A 13,466-nucleotide genomic window follows, 5' to 3' on the forward strand; every position below is an offset into this window, starting at 1 on the left:
TTTTCTTTTAAATATTGAATTTGACATTAATATACATTCAGCCATTATAATATTATGATCCTAAAATGACCTAGAACTCCAAAATTTAAAATCAAAAGACACCGGTATTTTGTATATATGTTCAAAATGATGTCCTTCGGCGGTGGCACATCGTTTACAACAGCCAATGATAAATTGTGAAGCTCTTTCAGTGATTTTTGGAGTGTTAGCAGCTTAAACTCCAATTATTCGTTCTATTATGTTTTCTAGTGTTATTTGGTTGTTGATGATAAACGTGTCCGTTTAGTTTTTTTGAGAAGAAAAAGTTCGATGATGTGAAATTCGGTGAGCAAGTTGACTACATTATGTACAATGTGCCTACTACGACCAAGTCGGTGACCTTTGATTTAAAATTTTGAAGTTCTAGGTCATCGTAAGGTTATATTATTACAATGGTTAAAAGCATATTAATGTCAAGTACAACATTCAAGAAAAAAAATATGTATTTATAGATAAAAAAATATTGATGTTTTTGAAAATTCTAAAAAAAATAATATTGAAAAGAAACTTTTTTTGCGTCTTATATTTCCTTCAAAACTATTCAGATTATGATTAAAATATTTTTTGTTATGTTAGTACAACTAAATAAAGAAGATAATTAGGTGGTCTGTTTCGAATGGGATACGTTGTGTGCATTTTATTTTTATTTACAAGTAGATTTTCAAAGATTTCAGTATGATGTATTATGAAAAATTATTCCTAAAATAGATAATTAATTATCAAATAAATATTTGATTTAAGCTAAAGTTATAAGTACTGAAGTTAGATGCCGTATAAACGTTATTTTATAGTAGAGTTATATCGGTGTAATCATTTGAAGTCGTTTGATGAAGAAAATTAGGGTTAACACATCGACGCTAAAAAGACGTGTACACAATAGCAGTGAATAATTATGACAGTGCCAACTGTTAAAAATTAAACAAATTTAAGTAAATAATTTGATGGCGTTAAATCGACAAGTGTCGTAATATTGTTTCTATTAGATGTCTCATCATTTAGTCAAAATATTTGTGGGTTGCACGATCATGTTTTCTATATTTGCTAAGTATAGTACAATACACGAAGAAGCGATTTCCGAATTTATAATATAACCTACAAGTTTGCTTTTTTATGCTGATTTATTTATTTCACACCACAAAAAAGCATTTAATTTTCTATAATTTTATATCGACATTAAAATATTACTCGTTTTATTTGAAAGTTGTTAAGTTATTTCAGTTGGATCGGAATAAGGTAAATTTGGAGCTTAAATGCATATTCTCTACGTAAGGGTTATGTGTACTACAATAAGTCGAATTTAGAAGTCGCATAAATGTACTCAACACAAGGATGATATTCTAAATTCTATGTAACTATGATGTGGTTCAGTATGGTTATCCATTATGTTAGATACCCAATCAAAACAGGCAAATTGTAACTAGCAGATCTGCAATTTTATGAAACTTGGGAATTTTGTGTTTGCAAAATTTTGTGTAATAAACGAAATGTTGAGTAGTTTGTCTGTTTGTGATCTTAATTCTTAGGTTTGATCGTCGAGGGACTTTCTTATCCGCCGATCTGTCAAAAAATGTAAATGTAAGACTGTGATTGAAGTTTAAGGTTTCTAACATACGGTAATGCAATCAAAGCAAATTATCCGATTAAGTCGGAATATTGGGCGGATGTAGAAAGAAACCTTTTAAGGGATATTGAAAATATACCATTTATTTTTTAAATGCCATTATGGCTCTCCGCAAAGTAAAAGGAAATTTCGAACGTATGTTCGATAAAAATCTGACGGATTTAGTACGCGGAATTAGGAACAACAAAGAAAGTGAGGTACATTTGTAATTGTATATTGTAGATTAATTTCAAATATTAATTACGACATAACCTCATTCGTATCTACGTTAATGATTTGAATTATTTTCTTTTTATTGACAAATATTCTTATACTATTGTAGGCAAAGTATATTGCACAATGCATAGAAGAAATAAAACAAGAATTACGGCAAGACAATGTTGCAGTCAAAGCAAATGCTGTAGCAAAGCTAACATATGTAAATAGAATATACATAAAACTCTTAACTAGTTAGATTTTTTATATTATTAATGTAACTTATTTACATTTATTTAGCTTCAAATGTTGGGGTATGATATTAGCTGGGCTGGATTCAACATAATCGAAGTGATGTCATCTGCAAAATTTACATACAAACGAATTGGCTATTTGGCGGGAAGTCAAAGTTTTCATGCAGATACAGAAGTATGACATTATTTGAAATTAACATAAAACTTTTGTCTAAAAGAAATCTGATGAACATTACATGCATTCTATTGTAATTAGTTACAACCATAAATTTAGCATCTTTATCCATTAACTATTATATTATAGAATCATGTGAAAGATTTATATCATTTTGTGGTGTATGTTTATAAAATGAATATAATATTTCATATTTTATATGAATATTATATTGTAAAAGTTTTTACATTATTATAGATATGTTATCTTTGTATTGTACATATGTATATGTATATATCATATTCAATTAAATAGTTTTATCATGGTATCTAAAGAATATTTATCAGGTTTTCAAAGACTTTTAATTAATCGTAAAATAATTATATTCTTTTTTTAACATTATACAAATAGAATTATTTATTAAAACAATTTATTACAGCTTTTGATGTTAACTACCAATATGATTCGTAAAGATCTAAACAGCCAAAATCAGTATGATGCTGGTTTGGCTCTGAGTGGATTGTCTTGCTTTATAAGCTCAGATCTTGCACGCGATTTAGTTAATGATATAATGACATTATTAACATCTACAAAGCCATACCTGCGCAAGAAAGCTGTCTTAATGATGTACAAAGTTTTCTTGCGATTTCCAGAGGCCTTACGGCCTGCTTTTCCTAGATTGAAAGAAAAATTGGAAGATCCAGATAGTGGTGTACAAAGTGCTGCAGTTAATGTAGTTTGTGAATTAGCAAGAAAGAATCCAAAAAACTATTTAAGTTTAGCACCTGTTTTTTTCAAGCTTATGACAACATCTACCAATAATTGGATGCTAATAAAAATTATTAAATTGGTGAGTGGATATTATTTTTGAATTTTATAAAAAACAAAATGAAACAGATTAATGGGAATGTAGGCTCACTGTTATAATTAATGAAAATTTACACACACATATTTTTCTAACATGAGCCAAATAATATTGGTATTGTTTCACGTGCTCAGTTCTCCACTATAACACTGATTGAGCCGAAAATGGGTCGGCGACTCACTCAACCACTAATTGACCTGATTTCAAGGTTTTCATATTATTTAGTTGATTATTTTTCTCATGAAAATATAGTAAAATTATAGATATTAGTTGCAGTATGCGTTAGTAGCCTGTATTTACTTTTAATATGTATCTGTGGGCATTTACTTTGTATGTTGTGTATATTATGTTTAGAAATGTTTGTATGTTAAGTCTCATCATATTTCTTAGATTGCAATTATATTTACAGTTTGGCGCATTGACACCTCTAGAACCTAGGCTTGGCAAAAAATTAATAGAACCCCTTACAAATTTGATACACAGGTATTTCATGTATTTTTATTAATAAGTATAATAAAATAATGTACTAGCAAGTTTGATTATAGCTTGTAAAATAGCTTCACGTGTTGTTGCTGTTTATATGGAAATTTTATTTCAAATTTTTTTTTCTCTTAACCTTTCACAATCACATTCTGTTGCTGTAAATTCATTATTGCATTTGACCTTTGTTTTAATTTTTTAAATTATCAATTATGTAAGTACATCCATATATCAAATATATAATTTAGTACTAATTATGTAATATTACTGGTTTTTAGTACATCAGCAATGTCCCTTCTGTATGAATGTATCAATACAGTAATTGCTGTATTAATTTCAATTTCATCTGGCATGCCAAACCATTCTGATTCAATACAGTTATGTGTTCAAAAATTAAGGATATTGATAGAGGATTCTGATCAAAATTTAAAGTATTTGGGACTATTAGCAATGTCGAAAATTTTAAAGACTCATCCTAAGAGTGTGCAAGCTCACAAAGACCTTATAATGCAATGCTTGGATGATAAAGATGAAAGTATAAGATTGCGTGCCTTGGATCTACTATATGGAATGGTTTCAAAGAAAAATTTAATGGAAATAGTTAAAAAATTAATGGTGCACATGGATAAAGCTGAAGGCACTGCTTATCGAGATGAATTACTTTCAAAAATTATTCAGATTTGTTCACAAAATAATTATCAATTTGTTACTTACTTTGAATGGTAAAGTAATAATATACACATAAAATATTTACTTTCTCTGTAGTTATACTACTTGTTCACTGTATTTGTATAATATTTACTTATAATTATAGGTACATATCTGTATTGGTTGAACTTACACGAATGGAAGGTACTAAACATGGACCATTAGTAGCAACTCAATTACTTGATGTAGCAATTCGTGTACAAGCTATACGAAAGTATGCAGTTCAACAATGTGCCTTACTGTTAGACAACTCATACCTTTTGACAGGTCAGCCAAGAGCAACAATGTCTGAAGTTTTATATGCTGCTGCATGGATTTGTGGAGAGTTTTCCAGGTATTATATAATAGATTTATATTGTTCCATATTAATATTTTGTTTGAAATATAATTGGTAACAAATTGAATTAACAGTGAATTAGAAGATCCTTTAGCAACATTACAATCGATGTTACGATCGCAAGCTTCTAGTTTACCAGGACATATTCAAGCTGTTTATGTTCATAATATTCTAAAACTTGCTACCGCAACATTATGTATGGCTGAAAAAGATGTGGATACTGAAACAATGAAACAGGTATGCTATGAATTCTCAATATTTTATATTTCAATTTTTCAACTGTCTAAATTTCAATTTTGATTCCTATGCATAAATAATTGGAATTTAATTCTAAAACCAATTTTGATAGACTTTAATGCTTTTTTATATCTAATTCTTTGTATATAAAATGTCCTAATATTTTATTCCAGATTAACTTATTGCTGGTATGACTGTAACAAAAAAAAAAAAAATACAGAATTTTAATTTTTAATGTACATGTTTAAAATCGCATTAAATGTTTGGGATTATTAGCAATGTGTTCTATTTGTCAGAGCTTGTTCAATAGATTTATATTTTTCTACTAATTCATATATTGGTTTTAATGATGTGTTACATGTGTTATAGATTTATGAACTGAAAGATAAAATAGCAGCTTTTGTATGCAGTGGGGACTTAGAGGTTCAAGAAAGATCTAGTTCTGCATTGGTTTTACTTGAATGTTTGAAAGAAAATCCTGGTTTGGCACAAGAATTGATGGAAGCATTTGAGGGGGAACTTAATCCTGTTGCGCCCAAAGCACAAAGGAAGGTAATAATTGCTTATAATGTATTTCTTACATATAAACTCAAAGATTTGTACATCTGAGTATCTCTAATTGCCTATCAAAGTATTAAAGTCATCTTCATTTTTTCGATTAATGATTAATTATTTGAATATAAGATGAAGTTTAAAATATTCACAGTAAAAAGCTATTTATTTTGTTAGTTATTAATGATATTACATATATAATGAAGATAAGTACAAAATCATAAAAATTATTTTATTTTTTTTTTAGGTGCCAATTCCTGAGGATTTAGACTTAGATTCGTGGATTAATGACCCACCATCAGAAAGTTCAGATTCAGAAGATTTAGATATGAATGATATTTTTATTAAGACAGAGAAAACAAATGATTCCTACTGTAAACGAGAATTTAATGAACCGTCAGCCGAAGAACTCGAAAAACGTCGTGAAGCCAGAAAATTGGAGCAACAAAATAATCCACATTACTTAAAAGGCACGTTCAAGAACTCTACATCATATCATAACTCATCGAATATTTATGAAGAGTTTGAAAACATTCCTGTTGCGGAGTTGGATATTCCAGTTTCATTAAAAATTACAAACAATCATAAAAGATATAAAATACATGGTAAAAAGAAGAAGAAATCCAAGAAAAGTATGTTTAAATTTTATGTTACATTTTAAGCATGTTTCACAATATTTGACAATTAACTTTAATTATTCAAACTCGGATAGATAAAAAATCTGCTTCAGAAGATGAGCAAGATGATGATTATCCTATTCAAGTGGTAAATACAGGCATAGGTGAACTTCCACCAGGTGCTGAATTAAGTGATAGCGATGATTACGACAAAGTGGATGCAAATGATCCACATAGAGCTTTGAACATTGACCTAGATATGCCTTTGAGGGATGATGAACGTTTACCTGTCTTGGAGCACAGAGTCATTGAAAATAATTTGATTCAAGAAAATGTTGAAATTAAAGCAAAGAAGAAGGAAAAGGTAATTTTCCATTTTAAATATACCAGACATTGCATTAAATATTAATTTAAAATTAAGTATTATTTGTAGTTTAACGAAATCACATTGCTTTATTAAATTTCATTTATTAGGGACATAAAAAAGCTAAAAAGAAAGTTAAAGAAGTTAAAGAGAAACGACATGATAATCAGCTGGAACTTACTGATATGTGGTTGGAAAATAATATTTCTTCGGAAAAACCTTCTGTAATTAATGAATATACAGAGGTATTTGGTGATAAAGATTCGGAACCGAGAGACGTTAAGCGTAAAAAGTCAAAGAGCCAAGAGAAGCATAAGAAAACGGATGATGACTTGAAACATCGAAAGTTAAAGAAATCTAAAAGTAAGAGGGACAAGAAATCATCAGATTATGAAGAAACAGCCGGTATATCAACGCCATCAAAGGAAATATTGCCAGATCTGAGATACAATTTTATCAATTCTGAAGAAAATACAACTTTGCTGCAGCCAGTGACTTCGTATGAAGAGTTAGTTAAAAATAAAGTGCTTTCGATAATGTATGAATTGAAACAAATCCCTCATGAGTCAAATAAATTACTTGCGTCAATACTCATTACAAATAACTGTCAAAAACTTGTAAAGGAATTAGTTTTTGATGTTCTAGATACATCCTCACTGAGATTAATGAGAAATGTAAGTTAGCACAAGACAACTTTGAACAGAGAAAAACTATGTTATATTACAATCAAGTCTTTAATCGCATGTTAGTTTAAATTTACTACTTCTTAGATTATATACAACATTTATTAAATATAATAGTAAAATGAAAAACTTCGTAACATATTTTCTTTCTTTTTTAGCATGGAGATGAATTTGGTATAAAACTGCCATTCCAACTGCCTCCACAGACTAGTAAAGAAACACAATTTACTATTTTAATTTCAGATGTAACTTTTGCTCAGAGATTGAGAGGCACGCTTACATACATGTTAGAAAACAAAGAAAGTACATTGCAGGAAAAACTTGATTTTACTATGCATCTGCCGTGTAGTAAGTTTATGTTTGGTCATATTTCACATAAGGATATACTGACAGAATTACTTAAAAGTGGTCAACTTGTATACAAAGTTAGAAAAGAAATAGTTCTATCTCAAGATTTTGATGCAATTTTAAATTTAATCTGCTCTAAATGTAATCTCACTCTTGTCGAAAAAATTGAAGACACTGCATCTCTATATGGACAATCTCTGAAAGGACATAATGTGTGTCTTTTATTAAAATACGATGTAAGTGTAAAATAATATTTTTACATTGCATGTATGTTAAATAATTGTAATAAGTCAACGATTTTAACGAAAGTGAGATGGAATTCTCTTTTTACAGAAACCATCAGGCAATTTGGCAGTTGAAGGGAAAGGTAACAATAATACATTATTGTCGGGAATTGTGGAAGAAATTTTAAGGATCCTGACATAATGTTAATGTGAAGTGAAGTGTTTATATTTTACGATTCCTATCATTCATTGCAGTCATGTTCATTACATTATTCAACAGTAAGACGAACATCTGACAGCATTCATTATATATAAAATAATGGCTATAGAAAATTTATCTGCAAACTTATTAAATATTTTCAGAAAAAAATCTTATCTAAACTCTACGTCTAATTTAGATAATACAATTTGTTACATATACATATAAACATATACATGTATATGTATAAATAGACACATGTATGGATACATATACGTGTACGTACGACAACGTTTTAACAAAAGGAAAGAGATTAATTGCAGGAATTGAAGACATCAGAATGAAAGTAGTTCATTTTATTTATATACAATTTCATTTCACAAATTAAAGTACAATAAGGTAGTAGATGATAAAATAAAATATTTATTTTAATTATCTTTACTGTCTCCTACGCGATAAAAGATTTTTGTGTGATTTACTATTTGTAAATATTATTTTACAATTTTTATAACAATTTTAAGAGAAAATCATTTTCTTAAAAATTGGTTCAATCAAGTTTTATATAAATATAAACAGAGAATGTATAGTTCATAACATTAAAATATTAAACTATTTTGCCAAAGTGAAGAAAAAGGATATAAGTACGTGATAAGTACATGAAATATTATTTGTAAGAGTATCCAGCTGTAAAATATCTAAAATATCATAATAAAAAAATTGTAAACGTGGAATATTAAAAATTAACTACTTTATAAACTGATATCTTCAATTTTGTGTTACTATCAGATTAATATCGTAATTTTATTGTTAAACTCCTTATTAAGTTGTACAATACATTACGGATACTCGCGAATTGTGTGAATGTATATCAATGTTTCTCAGTGGAGTGTATACTTCCTGCATGTAATGAATTTGTAATATCAATAATTTATTACGTATAAGGAATTATAATAAGCATATAAATACGCAAAACAGTAACACATGAAACACCAAATGTAAATAGTTAATACTTGTATCCTATACTGATAAACAATATTTTCATTTTAAATATCTTCCACGAATGAATTTCTTTTACATGAACTACTAAAAAGTTAATTTAATTATATATGTATAACTTCTTTCTATAACCACGTTCAATAGTTTGTTTCAAATTTGAATAGTCATTTGAGTTCAACGGTAATATATAGTTGTTAATGAATAATCATCGCACGATCAATGGCATAGATCAACAAACGAGTTTTAAACTTAACAATACTCCATCGTTTCTGCAGATGTAAGCAATGAAGAATGCAAATATCGGTATTTGGTAATTATCATATAAATAGATTAGAATTTTGTTTACATTTTTATGTTAAATATTTTTTTCGTTATGAATTTTTCGTTTCTTTTGTTATATTTAGGGACACAAATTTTGTACAAGAAACTCTTATACTGTATTATATTTACACTTGTGCCAAAAACGATTAATTAATAATAATTTCGTTCTTGAAACTTAACACCATAAATACAGTAGTATATTTAAAACGAATAATCTTTTGTTTTACTTTTGCATTTACGTATAATATTAATCATATTATCAATTCATGGAAACTAAGGATATGTTTTACATTATTTGTAGTTGTTATGTATAATGATGTCTATAATATTCGTCTTTACAAATAATAATATGTTACTTTTATTCATAACAAAATTTTCGTATTCTTTGTACTTCGTATATAAGGAAATGAATAGAATTGATCTGTTAAATATATATTTTATGCAAAAAATTATTTTTTTTAATTTTTTTAAGAAACGTATAAACATTAAAAATTTGTAATATATATTCTATGAATTATATTTATTCATAATGAAAAGTTTTATTCTCCTCTTCCCTAGAAAAGTAGTTTTAGTTTAAGTTAAATATAATTTTAAATATTTTATGTTGGATGATATTAAGTGGAAACAAAAATATTTGTGAACAATGAAATGAACGTGTTATACTACAAATTACAAATTTGTATGTACTGAAATGTACAGTGAAATAAAAAGCTAAGAAGTTATTGATAATTGACGCAAACTTTTTCTCCGATGTAAAACAATTTTTAGGTAATCTAAATAAAAATGTGAACATAGAAATTAAAATATACATATTTTTTAAATTAGATTGAATCAGAGTGTTATAAATAAAAATCCCTAGATTGTCTATGTATATAAAACCAACAAGTGTGTAAGAATAAGAAGTAATAAAAAAAGTTTAATGTTTGTAAAATAAATTTGTTTTTTTTTTTGGAAAAGTTATGACTTATGTAAAACTATAAAAGAAAGGTCTAAATGTGATTAGAGGGTGTTAACCTTCTACATGTGATATGTATACAAACTTAAGGTTTGAGCCATTGAATGTTGGTATAACATGTTTTGACATTAGTCTAAGGTGGCTATATTTTTCAGTGTTAGTGCGTGCTAGTAGTATCGGGTTCTTTAATTTTTTCGCGTTATTAGTAGAAATATTTGTCGTTAATGAATTATGGAGGCTGGTGCGAGTACCGGTACTCGTACGACGCGATTTATGATGGAGGGTGTCGGAGCTCGGGTCATTCGTGGTCCCGAATGGAAGTGGGGTAAACAGGTTAGTAAAAAGGTTAACTTGTTTTATCATAATTTATCTTTAAAATACTGTATTTTATTTGTCGGAAATTGATTTTGAATGATTAAATTTATAATTTTTGTTCATATTTTTCACTCATTATGCAATTTCATATTTATAGTCTGCTTAAAATGGAGTTGTACATGAGTATTTAAGGTTATTGTGTGATTGATATTTATTTAATTTAGTACTTACCGAAGAATTTTGTTTATATTTTATGTTTTTCTACAGTCCGAATACGAGTGTTATTATTTTATTAAAATATTGTACATGTTTACACGTTATATTTATCTTTATATTTTACACATTATCTTTTTGTTTTCAAACTGATTTTTATATATTTTGATGACTGAGAACAAACTTTTAGATAAATTGCTTTTACTTTATTGGATAATTAAAAAAATTAATTTCTATATTATTTAAAAAATGTACAAATTATAAAAATAAAAACGAGAGGGAACACATTTATTAGTATGTATACTTTATTTTTTATAATTTCTGATTTTTAATTTTTTGTTTAATAGGATGGAGGAGAAGGTCATGTAGGTACTGTTCGAAATTTTGAATCTCCAGAAGAAGTTGTTGTTGTTTGGGATAATGGTACAGCAGCTAATTATCGTTGTTCTGGTGCATTTGATCTTCGAATTTTGGATTCAGCCCCAACGGGTGTAAAACACGACGGAACAATGTGTGATACTTGTCGGCAGCAACCAATTTTTGGAATTCGCTGGAAATGTGCAGAATGTGGCAATTATGATCTATGTTCTATTTGTTATCACGGAGATAAACATCACCTAAGACACAGATTTTATCGTATAGCAACTCCTGGAAGTGAAAGAGTTTTATTGGAACCAAGACGTAAAAGTAAAAAGGTATTAATTAGCCTGTTTAAATATTATATAATTATTATTATCACATTATGATATGCAATTTGTATTTTACATATAATTTTAGATTGCAATTCGTGGTATATTTCCTGGTGCAAGAGTTGTACGAGGTGTTGATTGGCAATGGGAAGATCAAGATGGTGGTAACGGTCGAAGAGGTAAAGTCAATGAAGTTCAAGATTGGTCAGCAGCTAGTCCACGTTCAGCAGCTTACGTTATATGGGACAATGGTGCCAAAAACTTGTATCGTGTTGGGTTTGAAGGAATGGTTAGTTTAAAGAATTCATATTTTATTCAAATATCAGATAATGCAGAGTGTGTAAGCATGAAATGTTTTGGATATATATCGATGTGAGTCAATATTCTATTTACATGAATCACAGTGTGTATATTCCAAATAATTTGTATTGGTAAATTAATGATAAAAGTACAGAATAGTTAACGTTTTATTTAAGAATTCGGTTTAACCCTTGGTAGACAGGTGATGAAACAGTCTCGTGCAGAATAAATGGCAGGTTAATTGTGATCCACAGCAAATCTTTTCTAATATGTTCCTCAAAACTAATTTTCATATAGAAATTTGAATAGTTTTATTCATTTATTAGCTATGTCTAGCCATAGTGGATACTAATTACAAATATAATAAATAAAAATGAAAGAACATACTATTATATTTTAAATAAAATATATTTATATTTATATAATTATATGCAACTTGTACCCAATATAGTTTTGTCGATATGTACATGCATATTGCAAATGTATTGTGAACATTATTCACATTTGTTAGTACATTTGTATCGTTGCCGACGTTCTTTGGTTATAAAAAAGAAGATGAATGACATGTAAAAAATTAAAAATTTTGTAATTCTCGCAAGTAGTAGATGTGTTCGTTTGTATCGAAAACGTGGGATAATCCTAAGTAATATCTTTGTATATAAACTTCGTTTTTCTTACTTGCTGCTACAAAGAATACTGGCTACTGTTGTACGTTGAACGGTCGAACGGTCGAACGAGTCATCTCACTGCTAATCGTAGAGGGCGAAGCTGCAGTATTGTTTTAAGAACCTACTCATTAGCAACCGGAAACAAAAATTTGAATTCATCTCGCGGATCCGGTGTCTGTTGGAGGAAAGTAAACGTATTCGGGCAAAGGCAGTTATCTGTATTTGAAATTATTCATTCGAGGAAGTGAGAGTGTATGCACTAGAAGTTATCACAGAAAGCTCAATACAGTAGAACAATGTAAATAATTAGTATACGGTTTATGTTTTAGGCTGACTTAAAAGTTGTTAATGATGCTAAAGGACAGACAGTATATAGAGATCATTTGCCATTATTAGGTGAACAGGGGCCTGGTCGAACTGGTCCACATGGATTACAAATTGGAGATCAGGTAATTCAAATCTATAGTCGTAAAAATGTATAATAGTAATTTACAATAGTATTTACAATTTTCTCTTGTAAAGATGATTAAAGAAACATGATAAATAGTGCTTTTTATTTTATAGGTTAATGTTGATTTAGAATTAGAAATAGTACAGTCGTTGCAACATGGACATGGTGGTTGGACAGACGGAATGTTCGAGTGCCTTGGAACTACAGGTACTGTTGTTGGTATTGACGAAGATCACGACATTGTCGTATCATATCCAAGTGGAAATCGGTGGACTTTTAATCCTGCTGTACTGACAAAAGTACAAATACCAGTACCAGTTACCAGTTCAAGCTCTGATAACCAAACATTTGCGGTTGGAGATTTGGTACAAATATGCAACGATCTAGAAAAAATCAAACTGCTTCAACGTGGTCATGGAGAATGGGCCGAAGCAATGGCACCGGTTTGTACTATTTTTTAATTAAGGATTCGAGTACTTCCAAATTAATTTTAATAATGTTTACATACTTTAATAGACTATGGGAAAAATCGGTAGAGTTTTGCAAATATATCACGATGGAGATTTAAAAGTAGAAGTTTGTAGTACATCTTGGACGTATAATCCTCAAGCAGTTACAAAAGTAGCAAGTAGCGATGGTAGTGTTCCAGGAAATAGTAGCGGAGGTACGTTTAAGCACTTG

General features: G+C 28.7%; 2 protein-coding genes across 3 annotated transcripts in view; both read left to right on the plus strand.

Annotated features, from left to right (window-relative positions):
- Positions 1 to 307: 307 nt before the first annotated feature.
- On the plus strand, positions 308 to 9,367 carry Garnet (adaptor-related protein complex 3, delta 1 subunit-like garnet). 2 transcript variants are annotated; one of them, XM_076327963.1, is made up of 15 exons: positions 308 to 324; positions 1,563 to 1,857; positions 1,983 to 2,078; positions 2,156 to 2,284; positions 2,703 to 3,113; positions 3,538 to 3,611; positions 3,887 to 4,330; positions 4,423 to 4,650; positions 4,728 to 4,890; positions 5,260 to 5,442; positions 5,690 to 6,074; positions 6,155 to 6,423; positions 6,534 to 7,097; positions 7,265 to 7,690; positions 7,788 to 9,367. In XM_076327963.1, the coding sequence occupies exons 2-15, from the start codon at positions 1,762 to 1,764 to the stop codon at positions 7,878 to 7,880; spliced, it is 3,561 nt and encodes a 1,186-aa protein (XP_076184078.1). In that variant the 5' UTR covers positions 308 to 324; positions 1,563 to 1,761; the 3' UTR covers positions 7,881 to 9,367. The 2 variants fall into 2 exon arrangements, with proteins under 2 accessions (XP_076184078.1, XP_076184077.1); XM_076327962.1 differs by lacking the exon at positions 308 to 324 and having other exon boundaries at positions 1,018 to 1,857.
- Positions 9,368 to 10,305: 938 nt separating this feature from the next.
- The window catches only part of LOC143155339 (E3 ubiquitin-protein ligase MIB1-like), a 575,890-nt gene continuing 572,729 nt past the window's right edge, over positions 10,306 to 13,466 (plus strand). Inside the window, exons 1-6 of the mRNA XM_076327964.1 lie at positions 10,306 to 10,482; positions 11,025 to 11,372; positions 11,455 to 11,655; positions 12,664 to 12,783; positions 12,899 to 13,228; positions 13,302 to 13,449. Of these exons, the coding sequence (XP_076184079.1) occupies positions 10,381 to 10,482; positions 11,025 to 11,372; positions 11,455 to 11,655; positions 12,664 to 12,783; positions 12,899 to 13,228; positions 13,302 to 13,449 (1,249 nt within the window). The 5' untranslated portion in view covers positions 10,306 to 10,380. The remainder of the gene's footprint in view (positions 10,483 to 11,024; positions 11,373 to 11,454; positions 11,656 to 12,663; positions 12,784 to 12,898; positions 13,229 to 13,301; positions 13,450 to 13,466) is intronic.

The sequence above is a fragment of the Ptiloglossa arizonensis genome, chromosome 2, assembly GCF_051014685.1.
Source record: "Ptiloglossa arizonensis isolate GNS036 chromosome 2, iyPtiAriz1_principal, whole genome shotgun sequence".
In the NCBI taxonomy this organism is placed as follows: domain Eukaryota; kingdom Metazoa; phylum Arthropoda; class Insecta; order Hymenoptera; family Colletidae; genus Ptiloglossa; species Ptiloglossa arizonensis.

Excerpts from the sequence above, each read along its gene's own strand:
- Garnet (XM_076327963.1), top strand. The coding sequence starts at position 1,762 with ATGGCTCTCCGCAAAGTAAAAGGAAATTTCGAACGTATGTTCGATAAA. Across the intron at positions 3,612-3,886 it reads CTTACAAATTTGATACACAG|TACATCAGCAATGTCCCTTC; the intron begins GTATTTCATGTA and ends ACTGGTTTTTAG. Across the intron at positions 4,891-5,259 it reads ATACTGAAACAATGAAACAG|ATTTATGAACTGAAAGATAA; the intron begins GTATGCTATGAA and ends CATGTGTTATAG.